The 13431-nt window shown below is 40.0% G+C and overlaps 1 protein-coding gene across 1 annotated transcript in view; it reads left to right on the top strand.

The window, feature by feature from the left end:
* Unc79 (unc-79 homolog, NALCN channel complex subunit) overlaps positions 1–13431 on the top strand; it is a 191916-nt gene that overhangs the window by 35018 nt on the left and 143467 nt on the right. Inside the window, exon 8 of the mRNA XM_051196519.1 lies at positions 12953–13017. Within this exon, the coding sequence (XP_051052476.1) occupies positions 12953–13017 (65 nt within the window). The remainder of the gene's footprint in view (positions 1–12952; positions 13018–13431) is intronic.

Genomic DNA, 13431 nt, shown 5'->3' on the forward strand with positions numbered 1-13431 from the left:
GTGTTCCTTTAGTGATAGCCTCCACCTCTTTTCAACATCAGGGGTTTTGTCTGAGTTTGCATTTTATAAAAATGGAAGCACCCATTACGTGTGTGTCTGTCTCTGTCTGTGTGTGTACACACGTGTGTGTATGTGTGTTATCTGTGTGCTAAGGATAACTGTTGCTACACACTGTCCATAAGATTCATGTACCACAATTTTTGTATCTTCTAGCTGTTGGGTTGTTCCTAATTTTTGGTTGTTGAATAATGCTATTCTGAGCATTTTTTGATGTCTTTAATATGAAATATATCCCTATGAATGAGCCTGCTGAGTAAGAGGCATACGTGTACCCAGTTTTAATAGATGATGATAAACAGCTTCCTACTTCAGTTATGCTAATCCACACTCTCATTAGGAGTGTGTATTTATTGTAATAACTTCATTAAACATTCTTTTATGTATCATATAATGATAGGACAAAATATATTTCCTTTCTAATCCACAAAACTTTTATAGATTCTTTTAAATGTATAATTTAACATCAGTCATATTAATTGTACAGAGGGCTTTCAGTATGACGTTGACACATGAGCTTACAATGGCAAGTCTCATTTTATTTACCAGTATATTACAGTTTTATTCAGAAAGTTATTGCCTTAGTCAATGTTCTATTGCCATGAAGAGACTGTGACCACAGTAGCTCTTACAATGGAAAACACTTAACCGAGGCTGGCTCACGGTTCATAGGTTTAGTCCATTGTCTTAGCAGGAAGTGTGGCAACATGCAGGCAGACACGGTGGCTGAGGGTTCTACATGCAGATCAGCAGGCAGCAGGAGGACAGACAGACACTGGGACTGGCTTGAGCATTTGAAACCTCAAAGCCCACCCCTAGTGACATACTTCCTCCAAGGCCACACCCACTCCCACACCTAAGCCACATCTGTCAAGTATCTCCATTCCCCTAATGACCAAGCATTCAAATATATGAACCTCTGGGGGCCATTTCTATTCAAATCACCACAGTTACAGTCTATGCCTAATGCTTAAGATGCTTCCCTATGAAGATTCCAATGATTCACCTCACATTAAAGCTTTAGTTTAATTTTTGGACTGATAAGAAGTAAGGATCCAGTTTTGGTCTTCTACATGTGGATGTCCGGCTTTCCCTAGCATCACTTGCTAAAGAAGTTTTTTTTTTTTTTTTTTGACATTGTATGTTTTCGGTATCTTTTTCTAGGATGAAGTGATTAGAGCCATTTGAGTTAAACTCTGTGTCTTCTACTCCAGTGTGTTTGTTCTAATGCTGCGCTATTTTTGTTACTATGGATCTGTAGTTTGAAATAAGTGCAATGATGGCACCAGTATTGGTCTTTTTGCTTAGGATTGCTTTGGCTGATTTCATAGGTCTTTGTGTTTCCTATGAATTTTAGGTGTTTTTTTTTTTTTTTCTTTCTAGATCTGTGAAGAATATCACTGGACTTTGATGGAGATTGTATTGAGTTTTGTGTATCACTTTTTGATAATGGGTTGTTTACAGAGTGTTTTCCTGATCCACAAACTTGGGAGCTCTTTCCATTTTTCAAATGTCTTATAATATTTTTTTCATGCTTTATAGTTTTCTTTGTAGGAAACTGTCACTTCATTGGTCAAGTTTATACCTTTGTATTTTATTTTAGTTTTTGAAGCTACCATGATAAGGACTGTTTAACCAATCTCTTTTTCCAGGAGTTCTCTTGGTGTATAAAGCTACTCATGTTTTTAAAAATTAACTTTTATACCTTGTTACTAATGAAAGTATATAACAGATGTGTGCGTTGGGGGGGGGGGCGTTGTTAGGCTTTTTAAGTAGAGGCTCATGGTGCCGGTAAATAGGAATAATTGAACTTCCTCATCTACTCTTTGTGCCGTTTCTTCCTCTTGCCTATTACTCTGGCTGAGTTTTTAAGCATTATAATAAGAGAAAAGATGGACAGTTGTGTGTCATTTCTGGGTCAGGAGGAAACATTTTCCATTTCCCCCTTCTGTATATTGTTGGCTATAGATCTGTCACAAGTGTCCTTAGTTACACTGAGATACCGTGCTTCTGTTCCTGAGGTCTTCATAATCTTTAATCATGAAGGGATTTTGGCTTTTGTCAAAGGATTTTGTGAGGTTATGCTGTGATTCTTGCCCTTCTCTCAATGCTCAGGACAAAACTCCTGTGCTGCTTTCCAAGCTCTTGAGTGGTTTGTTCTTTGACCTATAGATACTTGATAAGGACAAGCTATAGCTTCATTCTTCTATGGTCAGACAGCATATTTTGTAATATATAATGTATTCATTCTGTATGTACATGTTTGTGTGTGTGTGGGTGTGTGTGGTGTGCATGTGTAAATGCTCATGTGTATCTATGTGCTCGTGTATGAGAATGTGGAGGCAAGAGGTTGATGCCAACGCCAGCTGTCTTTCCCAGTCACTCTCTACCTTATTTTTATTTTCCAACAGGGTGTACTAGCTGGTTGTGTGTCAACTTGACACAAGCTAGAGTCATCAAAAAGGAAGGGGCCTCGGTTGAGGAAGTACCTCCATGAGATCCAGTTGTAAGGCATTTTCTCAATGTCTTACATCGGTTGATCAATGGGGGAGGGTCCAGGCCACAGTGGGTGGGACATCCCTGGGCTGGTGCTCCTAGGTTCTATAAAAGAGCAGACTGAGCAAGCCAGGGGAAGCAAGCTAGTAAGCAGTTCCCTCCATGGACTCTGCATCAGCTGCATCAGTGTCTGCCTCCAGGTTTTGGCCCGTTTAAGTTCCTGTCCTGACTTCCTCCAGTGAAAGGCTATGGTGTGGAAGTGTGAGGCAAATACAGCCTTCCTTCTCTAAGTTGATTTTTGGTCATGGTGTTTCATCACAGCTGTAAAAACCTTATCTAAGACACAAGGTCTCATTAAATAGCCTTGGCTGACCTGGGACTCATTTTGTAGACCAGGCTAGCCTCAAACTCAGAGTGACCCACCTGCTTCTTTTCCCAAGTGTGGGAATTAAAGGTATGTGCCCTAGTGCATGGCTCTACCTTAGTATTTGAGACAGGATCTTTCATTGAACTTGAAACTCTGATTTGGCTTGACTGACTGTCCAGCAAGACCCAGGTGTCTTACTGTGCATATAAGCCTGGCCTAGAATGTAAGATCCTCTTAAATGTGTTTTCTCTATGTATACAGTTCTAAGTGGTAATCATCTTATTCATACTCCTTGAAAGTATTTTATGAACTTTATTTTTGTTGCTGCTATTGGATGTACACCATTGGTTATTGCTAATTTAGAGGTAAAAAGCCTTATTGATCTATCTATCTATCTATCTATCTATCTATCTATCTATCTATCTATCATCTATCTATGGATACTTGGCATAGTTCTGTCATTTCTACTTGTCTTTCAGGGTGATTCATAGGACTTCCCAGGCTGGCTTGGGAAGCATCTCCATGGTCCTGTCTGGGTCTGTTAGGCAGACTCTCCGTGCCAGTCCTTTCCAGTCCTTGTACCCACTCCCTGCTTTTTCCCTCCTTGTTTCCTGGTCTGAGACCCTCCGAGCAGGTCCGATCCATGCTCATAAGTGGAAGAAGAGACCCTGCAGCTTGTTCCTAGCTGCAGGGGTTTTCACCCGATGTCAGCTCTTGGGATCTGCATCTATCGATCGGTTTCAGGAAGTTTCATTTCCAGGATTTTAAAGCCCTTATCTTGAAATTTTATCGTAACGCTCATATAAACTAAAATAAATCAAAACCGGAGAAGTTGGATAAAGGTTACGCTCTCATCTTTTAATACTTCCTGGAGCTGAATTTTATCTCTCTCTCTAAGATTTGGAAAGGATGCTTAGACTATTGATTTGAACATTAAGATGATTTCTATTTATCTATTATAAAAGACTAGTTTCCTGTAAGTTTTACATTTACCATATTGGACAGGTTTTTGACAATCTGTAGTTTCATAAATGCTTTTGTAATTTTTTGTCATTATGTGTATGTGTGTTTTGCTTGCATGTAAGTCTGTGCCCCGTTTGTGTGCCTGAGGTCCACAGCAGCCAAAAGAAGGGAGCAATCCCCTGGGGTTAGAGTTACAGATGGTATGAGCTGCCTGGCACAGGTGCTGGGAATTGACCCTGGGTCTTCTGGAAGGGCAGCCTGTAGCCTTAGCTGCTGAGGCATCTCTCCAGTCCTTATGTGTTGTAGTTTTACTAACTTGCACTCAGATTATTTAAAAATTGTATCACTAGATCTTTCTTTGTGGTGTACGGGGGAGTATTGTATAATTTGTACATCTTTGAGTTACTGCTATCTTAAAGATTTTCCCTTGATTTCTTTGTAATTGTTGAATATTGATTTTATCATTTAACATTAATTATGTCGGTTTGCTGTTTCTAAGAGGAAATCAGTGTAGCACATTTTGTTTTTTTAAAATTTCATCTTTCCTGGTATTTGGTATTTAATAGTTTCTCATGCTTGGAGTGTGGCTGTCTTTGTATTTACTCTGCTTGGGATCTGCTGAGCTTTGGGGGTATGTGGTTTTATGCCAGTTGTTGGTATCACAGGAATTTGGATGTCATCCTATCCAGACAGTCTTTCCTTTTCTTGTCCAGCGACTCAAAGGTGTTTAGTATTACCTCCAGAGGAGAAAATGGAGGGTGGCTGGAGAAGTGGCTTGCTGCACAGGCGTGGTGATTGTCTGCAGATCCCAGCACTCACATGATAAGCTGGGTAGGGTGCTCTATGTCTGTGACCCAGAGCTTGGGAAGCAGTGAAGGGAACTCCTTGAAGTGAGGGGGTCAGCTCCAGCTTCTGTGAGGAACCCTGTTTTCAAGCATGAGGCGAAGAGCGACCGAAGGAGACACTCAAGTTGACGTCTGGCTTCCACATGTGCACTAGTACGCGCCCCTCTCCCCCACATACACACATGCCACCCACAGAAACGTGAGCCCCCCCCCCCCCCCGCGCATGCCAAACAAGCTGTACTTCAGTGATTACATTGACCTGTCTTTCAGTTCATGGATCTCTTCTTTCTTCTAAAAGTCCGCCTACTGAATTGTTGATTTTATATGTTCTATTTCTTTTAGTACTTTTTAATAGAATTTTCGTTTCTCTGTTGGAACTCTCATTTTTAACAACCTGTCTATAGTTTTAAACAAGCCTAAAGCAATTACTTTAAAATCCTTATTCCTAACTCCGAGTCAGTCTACATCTCCTTTTCACCTCCTTCACCTGTTAGGGGTTACATTTTCTGTGTCTTTTGTGTGTTTCACAACATTTTTATTTTGTTTTGTGTGGTGTTTTGAGACAGCATCTCATGAAGCCTAGGCAAGCCTGGAGCTTGATGGTCCAGGAGAGGCTGATCTTGATCCCCTGGTTATCATTTTGTCACTAAACTGTAAAGAAAATATTCTCAGCAATAGAATATACTTTTTATTTCTTTTCTTTAAGTTTGAGCATACTTAAAAAGTCTTCCTATGGCTTTATACATGAAAAATCTGCTTCACCATGAAAGATGTGTAAGTATTTGTTCATTGTTTTCTGATATGTAGAATGATGGGAGAAGATTTTTTGACCACTGTGTTTTTTTGTCTTTTATAGAAATCTCCTTGCTTTTCTTCATTTGTTTTTAAAAATTTCACGAACATTTGGAGGTTGAATATCTTTTCCTTGATGTTTGTTTGTAATGTGAAACACTTTCTTTAATTTTAAATATTTGTTTATTAATTTTGTATGTGTGCATATATGTACCTGTGCATGTACCATAGCACACGGTGGTAGTCAGAGGACAACTTGTGACATTTGAGTCTTTCCTCCTATGTGGGTTCCTGGGCTCGAACACAGGTCCTCCTGCTTGGTGACAAGCACCTTTACCCACTGAGGACCTCACTGGCTCCCTATGAAACACCTCCAATGCAAAATTTGGGTACTTTTTCAAGAATTTCTGTTCTCTAATGAAGTGTGCATTATTGCTTTTCTTCCAATTGTTTTGGCATATTCCTCAGGAATACCCTAAAGAGACCCAGTTATTCCAACTCAAGTTGGTGAAACTGTTATCTTTTTCACACTGAATTGATTTTGATTTTCTTCTTTGGAAAGTAATTGGCCACATAGTTTTCAGGTCTGTTTCTAAAATGGTGTATTTCTTTCTTCCTATGTCTCTCCTAGTGCCATACCTATACCCTGTCACTTCAGCTCCATAGTATATCTTGAGGGGTTGTAGAGACAGTTTATTTAGTGAGTAAAATGGTTCCCATTTAACTGTGAGGACCAACACCCATGTAAAAAGTCAGGTTTGGGAGTGCATACTTGTGATTTCAGTGTTGGGGAGGCAGATGGCAGGAAATCTCTGAGACTTACTGACTGGCCAGTTTTGCTGAATTCGTGAGTTCCAGGATCAGGGAGAGACCCTGTCTCAAAACATATGATGGAGAGAAAAAAATTGAGGGAGACATTTGGTGTTGATCTCTTGCTTTCACATGCATACTCATGTGTGTGCATATGTAGACACACATGAAATGCACACACCCCACAGGATAAATTATATTTTGAAATCATGTGATAACTTTTGAATCTTCACCATCCTTGTCATTTCTATAAAATAATCTGCTTGGGTTTTTCATAAGAACTTGAATATTGAATAGATAGGTTAATTTGGGAAGATTGATACTTTTATAATATTGGGTCTTTTAATCTACAGACAGAGCATCTCTTCCTTATTTAGGTATTTAAAACTTTCTTTCAGCAATGTTTGCTCATTTTTTTGTAAATAGATGTTAAAGGTATTTTGTTAAAATTATTTGCAATATTTTATAGCTGGGGTTGTTATTGTAACTAATACTAAAACTTAATATTCTATTTGTTTGTTGCTAACGTGTAGAAATGACTTGATTTTGAAGTGATTTTTTTTAACCTGAAACCTTCATAAAGTCGAATGCTAGCCTTCCCATCTTACCTGTGAGTTTAAGACTTTTTCTAAAAATTATTATGTGCTTTGAAAATAAAGATCTGTTCCCCCCTTCTTTTCCTGTGCTCTGTGGGTGGTGTGCTTGTGTGTATGTATGTGTGCTCATGTGTGTGTAGGTGCATGTGCTCAGATTTTCTCCCTCAGTCCTTCTTCGCCATTATTTACTGAGGCAGGGTCTGGAAGTCAAAACCAGAGCTCACTGATATGGCTAACCTTATTAACCAGCTTTCCCTAGGGATGCCCAGTCTCCACTTCCAAGCCTGGAATTACAGACTGGCTGCTGTGCCTGCCCTTTCTGCATCCCTATTTTCATGAGCTCTGGGATTGGCACCCTGAGTAGCAGGCGCTTACCTGCTCAGCCATCTCTGTGGCCCAACAAGGATATTTCAAGCTCCTTTTCCGTTCTAATCCATCCTTTTTTCAGTTCCTGCCCTGCTCCCCATTCTTTACATACTTGCCCTCTCCAGCTATGGGGTGAGAGTACTGAGGTTTCACCATTAAACATGGAGTTAGCAATGATTTTTTTTTTTCCTACGGATGTTTTTCTTGAACATCGGATTAAGGAGATTCCTGTCTGTTCTGCACTGAGAATGTTTAATGAATGAAGGTCAGTTTGGGATAAATGTTTCCTCTTTCTGTTGAACTGACCATATGACTTCCTCTTTTTATGCTCCTAATATGGCCAATTGCATTGATTTGATTTGCATTTTGAACCAACTGTGAGCTTCTGGGATAAACTCCATATTGTCATGCTGTATTTTATTGCCAATTTTTTGGTTAAATATTCTTAAAGCTGTATTTATGAGGGGCATTTATAGCTTTTTAATTGTCATGTAGCCCTATTGACAGTAATTCCAGCCTCATGAGATGGGTTTAGAAGAGTCTCAAGAATTTCTCTTTTCCGAGTCTAAATGGTATTCCATGGAATCCTGAATTCCAGCTGAAGCCATCTGGACTCAGGGTTTTTTGTTGTTGTTGTTTGTTTTGTCTTTAACAGGGAGATTTTATGTTGTGAATTCAATTTCTGTGACAGTTGTAGGGTTACTTGGAATTGATAGTTTTTATTGGGACACATTTTAAAATTGTGTCTTTTGAAGATTCTGGGCGTTTCATCCAGTGTATGGATCTGTTGGTGTCTACAGCAGAAACCCTATCATTCATTTCAGATGTGGGTAACTTAATATTGTCTTGGGTTTTTTCCCCCCTTTCTCTTATCAGGATCGTTAGAAGCTTATCAGCTTCATTAATTTTCCCAAAGAACTGGCTTTTACTTTTATTCATTTTCTGTACTATTTTTCTGATTTTAGCTTTATTAACTTCTGTCTGTGTCTGTGTTATTTTCTTCTGTCTGTGTCTGTGTTATTTTCTTCCTCTTTTTAATATTACAGTTGATTTTGTATTTTTCCAACTTCATAGAGAAACAGCCCAAATATTTTTAGACCTCTTGTATTTTTCCCATAAGAATTTAAAACTATGAATTTCCCTTTAAATGTTGTTTCCATTGTATCTTGTGAAATTTTTATGTATATCAGGAATTTGTTATATCTTGTATTGAATACTTTCTAACATTTCTTGTGAATGTTAATTACATGAATTATAGCATGAGTTGAAGGAGAACTTTAACTTGTGTGCTGCTTAGAAGTATTTTATTTTATTTTATTTTTTGGTTTTTTGAGGCAGGGTTTCTCTGCGTAGCTTTGGAGTCTGTCCTGGCACTCACTCTGTAGGTCAGGCTGACTTCAAACTCACAGAGATCAGCTTGCCTCTGCCTCCCGAGTGCTGGGATTAAAGACCTGTGCAGAGATCAGCTTGCCTCTGCCTCCCGAGTGCTGGGATTAAAGACCTGTGCCACCAGCAAGTTGGCAGATACTTAGTGATTTTCCAGAAACCTCTGTGTTGTTGATCTCCAGTTGTATTCCAGTGTTATCAAAGAACTTAAGAACCCTGTTTGTTTGCTGTAATTCCAGCTAAAGTTTTGATTCTTATTGTGTATCTTAGTAAATGTTACTTGTGTAGTTAAAAACAGTATGTATTCAGGGTGCTTGTACAAAGAATCGTGTTATTATTCATTTTTGTGTGAGAATCTTGTTTCATTTATGCAGTTTTATTGACTTTCTGTTGCTTCATGTCATCAATTGTTGAATTGAGGAAGGACTGTTGAAACTTACAGCTGTAGTTACTGACTCCTTTCCCTGTTCTGTCCACTTAGCAAATGCATCTGTGCATGGTTGATCTGTGCCTTGCTCTCTTGGCCCTCCCATCTGTATGTTCTTTTTCCTGCTCATGTTGCTTGTTCTGGGGTCAGCTTGCCTGACATTTATGTAGGGACTCCAGATTCTGAGTGTTTACACAGCATAGTTTTCTGTTTATCCATTTTTCTGTGTGTTTTGAGTGTTTCTCATCTGCATATAATAGAGTCATGCGCTTTGAAAGAATCTCATTTCACAATCTCTGCCTTTTAGATAATTTATATGCAATGTGCCCATCGTCCAGGTCACTCACAATGTGATTGTTGAGGAGTGGGTTCATCTTTGTCCCATTGCTTTATGATTAGGGTCATTGGTTATTTACTTACTTTTGGGTTTAATTTTTTAATATTCAATTTTATGTCTATAATCGATTAACAGTTTTTTACTTATTTAATTTTTTTCTGTAAGGTTTGTGCACCTTTAACTTCACAGTCTACCTTCAGATGATAATTACTGATTTATATGTTGACATAAAAATGCATTTTTACTTGGCACTTTTTCCTTTTCTTCTTTATCCAAATAGCCTTTGTTTAGTATATATTTCTGAGGAGTATTTTTATTAGATATAGAATTCTAAGCTGAGACTTTTTGAGGGACCTATGGAAGATGTGGTTCTAATGTCTTCTGTTGTGAATTTAAAAAAATGATTTGGAGAATATATTAATTATACTCAATAGTGGATTTCAGTGTGCTGTTTTCATACACATACAAAAATTTTTCCATCTCATTCATCCCACTACCATCTCTTATGCTCCTCCAACTGCCACTGATTTCTTTCCTTTTCCCAGCTAGACCTTCTTCTACTTCATAGCCTTTTCTTTTGATGACTTAATGAGTTCAGCAAGGTTGCTTGCTCACAGGTGCATGGAGGAGAGGTTGCTTACAGGAACATGGGAACCTTACCAGTGGCTCCACCACCCAGAAAACTTTTTCCCTCCACTGCCAACCATTCACTGTATAAATCCTCAGCCCTGTGGGTCCCTTTCCCTCTCTGTGAGAGGTTGTTAGGGTTTGTGTAGATCTTTCTTGAGCAGGTAATCACAGCTGTTGTGAGTTCAACCCCTGTTGTACCTGGAAGTCAGTATTCCTCACCACTCTCCCATTTCCTCCAGCTCTCACAGTCTTTCTGCCCCTTCTTCCATGATGTCCCTTGAGCCTAGCGTGTGTGTGCGCGCGCGCGCGCACGTGCGTGCGTGCGTGTGTGTGCCCGCGTGAGCATGTGCCCGTACACCCCGTTTATAACTGAACATTCAACAGTCACCTTTTCTGGTCACTTACATCAGCCATGAGTCTTTGCAATGACTTCTGTCCATTGCAAATGAAAGCATCTCCAATCAAAGCTATAGCAGCACTAACCCATGGCATAAATGTAGTTATTTAGAAGGCGGTTTGATGAGCGTATCATGTGCATTTGTTGATTTGCAAGATAGCTCCACACTAGCACTTATGACCCTCCCTCCCCTCTGCCAGCTGCAGTCTTTTGACTGTGTTTGTAGTAGCAGATGTTAACTCCCTCCTGTGGAGCGAGCCTTAAATGCAATCAGGAGCTGGTTGCCTACACTCATAACAGAGGTCACATAGCTTGCATCTTGCCTGGCTGGTTAGTATTGTACACGAGGCCTAAGGCTGGGTGAGACTGTTGGTAGTTTTCCCCAACAGTTTGCATTGCACCGTCCAGCACTATGATGGCTAGCAAGGAGGCAGGAAACTTCTAGATCACTTATGTCCTAATTTGCATTGGTTACAAGAAAATATCAGTGATCATTCTTATCTTTATTCTCCTCTAAGAAATGTCTCTTTGGTTTTTAATGGCTGCTTTAAAAGTTTTCCATCAATATGATATTAATACATTTTGATGTGTTTTCCTTTGCTGTGTCTTGACAACAACTTCCTGATCTGTGGGTTAATACATTTCATCAAAGTTGTAGAAACATTACTGAAGTGGACTTTCCTAGAACCTGTTCTTAACTCAATGACATGGCTAAAATGGTTGAAAGAAAAAATGAGAGGAAAGGAATTGGTCCTCCTATACATCTCTCTTACCCACAGAGCAGAAGTCATTAGAGCCCTGGTGTGGTATCACAGCTATTGCATATGCTATTGTGACTCTGCCATAGCTGTAGATAGGTTTTAAATATGACTTGTTCTCATAATAGATGGGCTCCGGGAGGGTCAGCAGATGCCACTGTGTATGCCAGCCCTGCTTTGACCTGTGGTGGGTGACTGGAGTGGGAAGAAGGATTAAAGATTCATTATGAACTCAGCAGAAAGGATGCTGTAGTGGATTAGTTATGTCGTTCTTGAGTTTGGGTTGGGAAACAGGGCATTTGTCTCATGTATTTGCGCAGGTTACAGTTTAAAGTTGACTGCGATGTTTCATCGCAGAAGGAAACTTACTGCTATTCTTCACATCTTGCTTTTATGACCCATTGGAAAGAAATCTGATTACGGGTACTCAGATGATTAGTTTACTCACTCATTTCTTTTTCCCTCAAAGCAAGTCAATATGACTCTATAACTAGAGTAATGTTTTCTAATCAGTGCTTCTTGCCCCCTTTTAAAATGAACTGTCCTGTTGTCCTATAAGATTAGAATATGGATGTTCAGAAAGGGTCCTACACGGTTTACACTGTTTAAATGACAGTGTGCTGGTAAGCGCATTAGACTGGGTAAAGGGCAGGTACTGGGTATGAGTGCATCCTGGTTCATCTCTGATCAGTTCATATTTTCCCTCATTATTTATGCATGCTGAGTTAGGAACTTGGGTACAGGTATCAGCAGACTAGCTTAGGTTCAGTGTTTCAGGCAAGACACTCATCTTTCCAGTCTCCATATGAAGCAGAAGGGGGGGGGGGGGACAGAATGGTGGAGAATCGCTTCCGACTCATCATGTCATTTTCCATTTGCAAAGCTCCTGGTGCTAAAAGCAGAGGACACTTTGCATAGCGCTCCGCTCAGTAGCCAAAGTCAGGAACCTAGCCATTGCAGGTTTGATGGGAGATGTCATTCTGTAAATATGTTTCTCGTATTGGTTAATGAATAAAGCACTGTTGGCTAATAGGAAAGCATGATAGGCCGGACTAGGAGATAAGGAAGAGAGAGGAAGTAGTAGGGAGGAGATCCAAGATGGAGGATGGAGAAAGAAGAACGCCAGCCCCTCTCTCCGGTAAGATGAGACCACGTGGAAACACTTAGATTAATAGAAATGGGTTAATAATTAAGACAGAGCTAGCCGATAAGAAACAAGTAACTGGCCAACAGAATTATATCTAATACAGCGTCTCTGTGTGTTATTTGGGGCTGGCGCGGCTGTGGGACCAGGCCTGCAGGGCAAAACCTACTCATAACACAGGTTCTAGTCTCAGCTTCCATTTATCCAGTCTGTGACCATATCAAGCCACATAATAATAACGGCTGAATAATCTGCCATATCTACCTGTAGAGCTGTTAGGGAATCCAGTGAAAGTATTGTTGCGGCACCCTGAGAACTCACCAGTGCCATAGCATTGTGAAGTTATTATGGTCCTTTGTAAGCCACCTGCTCCTGGCTTTCTTTCCTGGGGAAGGTAATGGAGCCACCATGTCTTTGCCTGGTTTTTACTTTTTTTTCATAGGTGATTGATGCTGGTAGGACATCATGTGATGACATTTCTTTTTAGGAGAAAGAAAACTAGTAAACTATCCACTATGTTTTTTACTGGGGCGTAAACAGTCTCAGGGAGAGATCTTCACTGGCTCTCTTTTGCGTTACAGCTTGGAATCCCATCCACTGCCAACACATCGAATGCCACAATGCAATTAACAAGCCAGCTGTGAAGGTACTGCTTCCCACTATTGGGGCACGGTTGGGTTCTCGGTGGTTCGGGTAGTAAAGTGCTGAGTGAACAGAGTCAGTTGCATGCACTTCTGTACAGCAGAGCTCTGTGGTGGATCTCAAGCTCTGCCGAGTTCAACGCCAACTGTATTCAGGCAAGAGTGACGATGGTGTCTGTGAGCTAGGGCTGTGAATTCACAGCCAAGGGTTGTATAGCATTGAGTTCATTATCAGAATAATACTGATGTAGACCTCGTCTTAGCTGACTTCTATCTGAGCCAAAACATTTAGAAATGCCCCCACTTCCTTATATGGTATCACTTCAGAGGGTCTTCTTTCTATGCGACTGCAAATTTGAGAATGGTAAGACAAAAATAGACAGAGTTGTTAAGTCCTAGCTCAAATCGTGGATGTGGAT

Source organism: Phodopus roborovskii, unplaced genomic scaffold (assembly GCF_943737965.1).
Source record: "Phodopus roborovskii unplaced genomic scaffold, PHOROB, whole genome shotgun sequence".
Lineage (NCBI taxonomy): Eukaryota > Metazoa > Chordata > Mammalia > Rodentia > Cricetidae > Phodopus > Phodopus roborovskii.